We start from the raw sequence: 9,843 nt of genomic DNA, 5'->3' as shown, positions 1-9,843 counted from the left end.
CCATACACTGAATCCCGACATGCCTCTGAAAACGTACATGAGGATATGTATTTCCATCATGCCACGTACTGCTGCAGAGTGATGGAGAGAAATCCAACTCACTGAGCCAAAGGCTGCTGTATTTCAGCGCTGGAGGCAGCCTGTGGGTCAGGCCACAGGCTGAACACTTCCAGCAGCATCTCTGACAGGATCCGGAGGATGCTGTGGGCCATGGGGGTGGAACTCCTTATGTCCTGATCTATTGAGGTAGGGGAAGTGGCAGCATTTAACAACCCGCTGCACCTTAGCAAGACAAAGAAATCCTGTGCATTTAACTTAGACCTGCCAAAAAGCTGTGGGCTTTCATCTGAAAAACCACATGCTGCTCACAGAAGATATAGAGAGCTGAGGGCCAGTGGTGAGAGGTTTTCTTCATCTGCAGATCCTGCTGCCTGCAAGGGATCTTTGGGGTGCTTGGCCACAGACGGAGCGCAGCTCTCCAGTTGCTCACTGACACAACCAGGGCCCCGGTGCAGAGGCTGCTGCCGCACTCCGTGCGCAGGGCAGAGCTGAGGCCCGGGAACAGCAGGCTCCAGCGCGCAGCACAAATGTGAAGAAATCAACAAATAAACTTTTCCATTTTATTACCTAAATCACTATCATAAATCTCACCAGAGAGGAAGTTTCTGTTTCTCCAGCTTCCTACTCAGTGTCCTTGAGAAAACAAATGACACCACGCTCAAAAAAGCCCATGGTGGTTTACTTCACACTTCCCTATACATTGTTATGCTGAGTGCTTCATTTAGAAAAGGCTGACCTCCCCAGCCTTCTTCATCCCAGTGCCCTTCGCTGCAGGGACGCACCAAGGAACAGGTTTAGAAATGGAGAAAAGAGCTGCGTAGATGTTCCAGAGTGGATAACCCTGCCAACTCAGCATCCCAGAGGTGTAGCGGGAGTCAGCATGACAATAACTGCTGTCTGAGAGGTGATTTTCATGGGAGATGTAAGAACTGAGCTATAAGCACAGAAGCTGTTAATACGGCCATTAAAAGAGACCAAAATGATGTCCCCTTATATTTCATTAGATGCATTTTCTTACATAGTCTGGGTAAGGGCTCTAACTTTCCTCACCACCATTCTGTTCAAGCCAACCTTCACACACTTGGTCCACGAGTCTTTGCTCGTAGGACACAAAAACATTATGCACTGGTTCAACGGGGTACAACAAATTACCACTGAGCAGTGCCCTGAATGTGTCAGCTGCCTTAGGCAAACACCCACCAGTGGAGAATAAGAAAATCTATAGGCTTATTTTACTCTGTTTTACATGGATTTAATAATTCCTATGAATAAAACGGCACTGATTTGTTTTTATATCAGTTGTTAGGTGTAACAGAAGGGAGATGGAATTGGCTTCACACTCCTTAACAAGGTAGGATCATTAGATATAAGTAACTGCAGCAATGGGATCAGCATGCAGTAGGCAAAGCTGGGCTTCCTAGGAGGCACCAAAGAGAAGAAATCCACAATATTTCCCAAGTCATAAAGCCGAGGACAAAAAGCCTTGATTGAGTAGGAAGCATTGTCTTCAAGAAATATACGTAAAGTTCAGAAAAGTCTGACTTAGGTTTGAGGGGCTTTATTAAATAAATACATGTAAACACCAATACAGCATAATCCGTGTTAAAGAGAAAAAAAATAAAAAGGGATATAAGCATTTTTCTCATGTAATCAGCTTGCTTTAGCAAAAACATTTTTTCATTCAATTATGAAAAATAGAGTAGCATCTCAAAGGCTCACTTAGGGCAAGTGCTATTACCAGGTGCCCCATTCCTTCTAATCTCTGCAATCTAGATTTCCTTACTACTTATATTGTACTTGTATTGAAAAAGAAACATTTTATGTCCTTAACCAAATCAAATGCTTTCCGCTGAGAATGAATGGTCATTTGGTTTCTGCTAGAACAGCATTTTCTTTCTGTTTTTACAGATTCTAGCTATTTCACATTGCCTTAACTTGCAACCAGCATGCGGGCACAACAGGAACAAGAGCATTCAAAGGTAACATGGAAAACTTTTTTTCACAGCTATTGCCAAGCAAATGCATCGGGACGGGTCAACATGGGCAACAACATTTATCTGGTAGCGTTAGTGACTGCAGAACCCCAGGGATGGAGTCAGGTGGCAGAGGGAAGGGAGGTGTCCCTTGAGCAATGAGCTCTCTCCAAAGTCACAGCCAGGGCAGTGCTGGAAGGAAGCTCTGTATCAGCCTGGTCTCAGCATTAGAGATTTCCTACCAGCTCGGCACAGGACGCTGTTCCTGTGGCTCACCTGAGGGAGTTCCTGTTATGAAGCCAGAGGGTGGTAGGTTGAAACACAGTTTCTGGGAGTGATGTAATCTTGGACAGCACTCGGTAGGCAATGATACTAGTGACCTGGTTACAACCTGCAGTGTTGTTACAGCCCCTCTGCTGGCCTGGTGATCACAAGAAAGGGAAGAAAGAAAAAAAAAAAAAAAAGAAAGAGGGGAGTGGAATAATTTTAAAAGGAAAAAAAAAAAAACTTTCCAGATTTCCTTTGTTTAAGTGAAGCATTTTCCTTTTCCACTTTATTTGAATGCACCGACCTGGTGTCTAACAGATGGAGACTGTGCAGATGCACTTTTGGGAGTGCCCATAAAATACACTGCTAAAATACAAGTAGGGGGAGGGATACTTTTGGGGGAGTTGTAAATTTAATAATCATGGCTGTCACCTCACTTTCCCAAAGGAATCTGCCCTTTGTTCTCCGGATAAAGCTGGGTAGAAGAAAAAAAGCAAGAGAGAGACAAGGGAATATTTAGGAAAGAACACATATCCATAATCTGTACGAGCATCGCAGCACACACTGTTTGTGCACACATCAGGAACCCATACAAGCAAGTTAGCAGCAACAGCTGTGTACAGCAAAAATATGCTTCTTATTCGTCTGATATTCGTCTCCCATTCTCTTCAGACCTTGCTAACAAACAAAGAGGCCAGATAGCTGGCTCGCTCCCAAGTCGTACCCACAAGGGTTTGCTCAGAGATGTCACTTAGGCCTGAACAAATCCCTGGCTTCTTCCAGCTTGTAGTGCAGCAAAGAGAGTAAAGACTCTTATTTATCAAGAATATTGAGCAACAAGCAGAACAATTCAGGAGGTTCCTCAAGCAGAAGCGTATGAGCAGCAAAGCTGCTTTCATAAAAAGAAGACACTTAGAGGAAGTAAAGTTCATTAAATAATAAAGTGGTGGTTGCAATAATGAGAAGAGTTCTTTCCTTTTTAATCCACGCATTTATTTAGCATTGTGTTTTCTTGGTCCTTTTTAGGTTGCTGAAACGATACTTATGTGGCTGAGGAAAAAAAGATTTCCCTTTGTGTAGTGACTTTGACACACAACTCATCCAATATAACAGAGTCAAGACTTCTAAAGAGACATTGCCAGCCAACAAAGTACAACAGCTGACAGGACTGTTTGCTTTTTATATGCTCTTTCCACAATTTGAAAAGATATGCCATTTTCAAGAAGCATTCCACAATATTATGCAACAGCTTTCTTAATTTTTAATGGATATACTATTTTTATGTGTCAAATTTCACATAAAGCATTTTAGTATTTTATTCAGCATATACCATTAATAAATTATTTGTTCCTTCCTCCCACCCCCCACAGCTGCACTTAGCATGGGGAAATGGTCTATTGACACTATAAAAGATGCTTTCAACTGGCACACTCTAGATATTTCCATCATCAGACAAAGCACCAGGAGTGCACCCCTGTTCCTACTTAGTCGACACGCTGGCAGTGCTAAACAGCTACCCAGCAGTTTCATCACAAACCATCCTTTGGTGAAAAGGTTTACACAAACACACAACAGCCAGTTGCAGTAAAAATAAACTAGCACCCTGCATAACCAGTGATTCCTGTTCAGAGGGTTCACTTTTGGCATGATTACTCCAGCGTCCTTTAGTCATCATGTCCAAGTGACTGGGGACATCTTAGGGAAGCAAGTCAGGGTGCTTCTGTGCAGAGAAACTTGTCCGCTTGACCTGAGTTTGTTCAAAGGGCAACATCTCATCGCAGCAGATCTGCCCATTCTATAAGGGCAAAAAATGGATGAGATTTGATGTCTTCAACACCAGCAACGCCAGCACCAAGACGCTCCGCAGGATTGAACTGCAAAAGCTTGACATAAAAAGAAAAAATATATGATTCAGTGAGTAAGAACAAAAACAACTGCTTAAAAGTTCCAGAAAGGTCTAAGGTAAGGGACATCCTACTGTTTTCCTGCTCTGTGAGTTACTTTCAAGAGTGTGAAGCATACTTGAAATTCCTAAAATCCAACTCTCTTTTCCTTGAGTCTCAGCATTATAGTCTTCAGAGACCACTGATCACAGCATGCAATACCCTGAAGGACTGCACGTTGGGACTTCATTTTAACTGTAACCTCATTTCAAAAAGAGAAGAGCAGCCACAGCCTGCATCCACAGCACTCTGGACATGGCATTTGCTTCATGTTAACCTTTGCTCACACTGCTGTGATAAGGTGACATCAGGGACAATGGTCTGTAACTTTCCGTTTCATAAGTTTCATGATCCTTCTGAGTTGCTCCTAAAATACCACAATATGATGGCCAGTTCTCTATTTCCTAAGAAAGTTTTTAAAGAGTTCCACAAAGTGATTCAAACTGAAAAATCAAAATCCCAATGAAACAAGTGTGATGGCTTAATAGAAATTTCATAAAATTCAGCACTGCACTTGCTTCTTAGTTGTGCATCACATGCTGAATTCATGTGAAAAGGACATCACAATATTTATATCTGTTTAAAAATAATCCATATAAAAGGGTATGCAAAGGCAACACTCCAAAGAGACTAATAAAGACCTATGAAGATATCTTGCACTTTTGCAGCATTGTTTGTACTCTGCTCAATTGCACCCACTACAAAGACCCAATTTCTTTTCTTTTTTTTCTTTTCTTTTTTTTTTCTGCAACAGCTAATAGGATAACTTCTTCCAGTTGTCACAAGGAATAACAATGTGTATTCATATCTTAATGCATCCAACATCTAAGTAAGCATACATCCATAAATATACGAATTTACACATTTCACAATGGCTTTGGCATCTGCAATCATAACATCACACAGTAAAGGTAACTCGGTAATAGCGAAAAGTACTGCTCTGAGTTTCCTCAGAGTTTCCTCACTTTGCAGGAGAAACAGATGCAGCCACTGCCTCTTCACCTTCTCCTGAAATATAATAAGTGCTGACAGGTGGAAAGTATGCAGAGATATTTGTTTACTGAAGTTCTTCCTTCCAGGAGAACTTCAATCTTAGAAAGCAGATGCATCACCAACTGCAGTAGATATTTATTTAAAACCAATACTGCAAACTTTGTTGGTAGTAAACCTGAGAGTACCTGAAAAAAACCTCTTGGGTGCAAAATACTAACTCAACATAAAGCAACAACTTTATCTTTCCAACAAAGAACTGTCATTTTACTCCAAGTTAGCTCTGCAAAGGAGGTGTTTACAACGTAGTCACCTGCACTGGACGTGATGCTGCCTGACAGTACTCTGTATAGCTGAATGGTGATCCCTGAGAGTTATTCAGTGATGCTTTGACCTGTTTACCCTTGGCAGCGGGGGAAGGAAAGTCGCAATGACAAATTGCTAACCATGCCAAGAGAGCTTTCTTCCTTTTCCTGACAAGGCTTCCTCAGTAGTGAATGGCAGCTTCCTTGGATGGTCACACAACAAAAACGTGATTTACTAGCTCATATAGCTGAACCTCCACCTGGTAAGTCACCAGCCTATATTAGAAGGCTTAACCTAATGGGCACTGATGTCACTGTTCTCTGAACAGACACAGCTTTGTAACACATCCTTTAAACGTTAAGTGGCAAAGGGACCACATGGGCTAATTTGAAAAGCAACAACACACTAATCTGCAGTGGAGGACAGTCCTGTAGCAGCAGGGAGAGATGGACTAGAAGACTTCGTTTGTCTTCAGGTTCAGAAGTAGAAGGCAGGAATTCTCCTCACCACATGGGCCTTGGCTCTGCCTTATCCATTTCAGCCATGTATCATCTGTGGGCAAGGGCAAACACTAGCTGCTATCTAATAAAATAAATGCAGATTATACAAAAATGGGGCCTTTCCTTAGTTGCTTCCCTCAGGCATCTTATCAAAATAGATAGTCCAAACGCCTAGCTCCATTTCCACTCTCTGTTTCACAGTAAAGGCAGAGAAGTCAATCTGTCACTGGATCTTTTGACTTGCTGGATTTCCAAAACCCCTTTGCTTGATTTTCTTCAATAACTGTTTGTTCACTCTGCTCTGTTCAGATCTAGATCTAAGTGATGGCATTATTTCCATTCACCAGATACGCTTCATTCAAACAGCAGAGCTCACATATACCACTTATTCTGCTCAAGTAGAATAGGTTCCCAGGCTTCACTTCCTCAGTTAACTGTAGGAGGGAAGATTGCATTACTTGAAATTCAAGACACTCTGTATGTACAAGTTTATTCTCTCAGTCATGACTACCTAAAGCAGTAAACCAAAAATAGCAGTCAACACTCTTTGCTCTTTCTTTTAAAATTGAAAATACAAGGCATATCAGTGTGGAAGAGTGACTATACTATAAAGTAGCCCCTGCTCTTTCTTCCAACCTATGAGTTATCCTATCACAAAAGTCAGATTTTTCACAACTAAAATCACTTTTCCTCAAAATTGGAAATCAGAAGTTTCCTCGAGGACAGCAATAGATTTTCAAACACAGGAAGGCCATAACTTCCAAGAAGTACATTATAAGTTTCAGAGCACCTATTGCTATCTTGTTGAATCAGCTTCAATGTTCCTCAATTTAATTTATTTCATCACAAATATTCCCATGATCATATAAGGTAGAATTCCTAAAATGGCCATAGAGCACCAGCAGGTGTTCCCAAAGCACTCAGCATTGTCCACACTTGTTCTCTTTTGAAGAAATAATAAAACACACTAGTTTCCTAGAGAGACACCCAAAAGAGGTCAGTGCTTCCACATGCAACAATCCTGTTTGGCAAAATTCTTTGCACTGACAAGACACCCATTCATACCTCTATCAGTAGTTTTCTGTTATTACATTTATTTCATCGCAACAGCTCAGGTGGATAAGTATTTGATTGCATGCTTACCTATAAAAAACAAAATTTCCACCAAATTACCTGTTGAATCAATGATCTGGCCTCCTTTGATACATGGTCTGGTATACTCAAAGCAGTGTGTGTGTTTATTCCTGATGGATGGCACTCAAACAGACTCTGAAACAAAAATCAAAGCAGTTAGATACTTTTCTTAATTCACAAAATGTAGAGCTGGATTATATTATCATAACATACATGCAAATTAACATACAAAGTTATAATATCAGCATATATTGATTCTGGAAGGAATGTCTACAGGTATCCAAGTTTCCCTGTCTCAATTTTCTTGCTCTATTGCCCAAACTTGAAAAGGCTTGAGTTAAGTGAAATTCCCTTTCTCCAAGCAGAACTGCCAGCTAATCAACAGAATGATTGGGCCAAGCACTCCCTGTCTTACGATACAGAAAAAAATGGCATTCCTGACAGGCAGTGACATCTTCCTCCATCTACCTGTTTCCAGGAGAGCTCATAATTTATCATCACATCTGCCTGACATTCTAATAAAGGCAATCCACCAAGAGAGTCTGCTCGAACCTGAATTACTGTGTCAATGCCACATATGGCTTCTACATTGTCCCAGGGAACAGAATTTCTATTAGGGCAAAACATTTTAAAACGTACAGAAGAAATTTTAGAAGACTTGGATTTCACCACAGTTAAGAAGTCAGCATGGCTTTTTGATTACTTTGCAGCCCTGAGTTTCATAAGGTCTTATCAAGTTGTTCTGATGAAGCTTGAGCATATTTGATTTCTCAGCTCTCATGTGGATCAAGCAAATTAATACACTCAGGTCTGCAAAGCACATCTGAAAAGGACAAGCAAGGAAAGCACAACTGGGCGCATCGTTTCTGAGAAACTACTGGCCAACATTTCAGTTTTACTTTTAACTAACTTGCCCCCAGCCCTACCTTCCCAGTGAGGAGTTCAAAAAGAATGGCACCCAAGCTCCACCAGTCACAGGCTTCTGTCTCTTCCAGGATAGCTCCAACCTCTAAATATGAGACATTTCGATTAATTTCGATTAATACTGAAAGGGTCAGTCACAGCTTCAAAATTAACATGTATTTACAAGGTGACAGTTTAATGCTGATTGAACATACACTAAATAACACAACTGAACATACACTAAATAACACAGAGCTTTCATTATGCCTGCAAGTTAGCTACTCCTTTAGCCACCCACAGCCTGCAATGTTCAAACGTAGCACCATGCATTTCATGCATAATTTGATTCTTCCTTGCACACATGGGCTTTTTAAGACTTGAAGGCATCAGACTTGAGATTCAGCTAGACTGGACTTGAACTGGGCAGTGACAGATGGTTAGGCAAAACATATTTAGAAAATTTACCCTGGTCAGAAGAGCTGGACTGATCACACTGGCCTGAGGCATCTGTACAATCAGCACAAGGGAGTCTACAACAAGTCAGCACCTAAGCATGCCTTAGTTTTGTCCTGGAGGGCAGAAGTCATCTCATGGCTAACCCTTGCTGTCTGCTGGGATCACCGTGGACAGGCTTTTCATAGTACTCTCCCATGTCTGCTGGGAACTAGATAAAGATGCCAAATCTGCTTTATGTAGTCTATCCACAATGAGTGACTGCATTTTGCTATAAATCAGCTACCTAAATGTAAAAAGTTGCTTCCTCTACCATCCAGCAAACAGCCAGCACTGCCTTCCTGCCATCCATGCACAAGGGAGAGAGCAGAAGAGTGGAGGAACTCATGGAAACCCCAGCAATCCACGTCCCTATGTCCTACAGCACCATGCATACAACAAACTTGGCCTTCACCAAGTCACACTTTACACTACAAAATTAAATGCAAACACACGACCTGTCTGCCTTAAAGCAGGGAGCAAAGGTAGACTGCAATGAAGAGGAAATTTTTATTTTGACGGTCAAAAATGCAGCAGCTGCACTGAAATAGCTTTGGTGGCAAAAGCCACACCAGACTGCCAAGAGAGGACAGCAGCTAGCACGCCGTCACCCAGCCGTTGCTGTGAACTGACGGTTCAGACGGTTTTCCTCCAGTCAGGGCATCACTCACATGGAAAGTTTATTACAGTTAATGGCATTTGAATGCCCCATATATCACTGTAAGAGTACCACACATTAGTAGAATTTATTCTACTCCTTACAGATTAATATTTCTATCATTATCAGGAAACTTTTACAAAGATATAATGGCAGTCCCATGTGGAACTGTATCACTATAATTGTTTAACATGTTTTAAGACCCCAGACCAGCATCTACACCAAGCCAAAATTATGTCAAGGCCAGATAATTTTTGTAACACTCAAAATCTGTTCTTCTAAATAAAATATTACTTCCTTTTAGAAGGAGGGATATTCTACATAATTGTCCTCTAAAAAGAAACTCAGAACCTCAGGTCTTTCCACAGGATACAGCTAGGGTTAGATGACTAAGGGCATCTCTCAGTGAAATGTGTTGCACAGAAATGCCCCTTTCAGTGTGGAACTACTGAACATGATTTCCTAGTGCTCTATGTTCCTATTATATACATTCAAAAATGATATAATATGAACAGAAAACAAAGGCTAAACACAAATATTTGAGGGTTCTTTATAGGAGAGGCATTCTAGCTGTTCTTTCCTGTGTGACTTTAATCCTGTGGATTTGCTGGATTAAA

The 9,843-nt window shown here is 41.2% G+C and overlaps 1 protein-coding gene across 2 annotated transcripts in view; it reads right to left on the bottom strand.

Moving 5' to 3' along the window:
- Window positions 1-1,602: 1,602 nt before the first annotated feature.
- RPS6KC1 (ribosomal protein S6 kinase C1) overlaps window positions 1,603-9,843 on the bottom strand; it is an 81,243-nt gene continuing 73,002 nt past the window's right edge. For both annotated transcript variants that reach the window (XM_088532005.1, XM_088532011.1), the window contains 3 exons: window positions 8,100-8,182; window positions 7,213-7,308; window positions 1,603-4,183 (listed from right to left, as the gene is read on the bottom strand). In XM_088532005.1, coding sequence (XP_088388131.1) covers window positions 4,073-4,183; window positions 7,213-7,308; window positions 8,100-8,182 — 290 coding nt within the window. In that variant the 3' untranslated portion in view covers window positions 1,603-4,072. The remainder of the gene's footprint in view (window positions 4,184-7,212; window positions 7,309-8,099; window positions 8,183-9,843) is intronic.

Source organism: Tinamus guttatus, unplaced genomic scaffold (assembly GCF_059628265.1).
Source record: "Tinamus guttatus ecotype Peru unplaced genomic scaffold, ASM5962826v1 Tinamus_guttatus_pri_ptg000033l, whole genome shotgun sequence".
In the NCBI taxonomy this organism is placed as follows: Eukaryota; Metazoa; Chordata; class Aves; order Tinamiformes; family Tinamidae; genus Tinamus; species Tinamus guttatus.
This window is presented reverse-complemented; position numbering and strand designations above follow the sequence as displayed.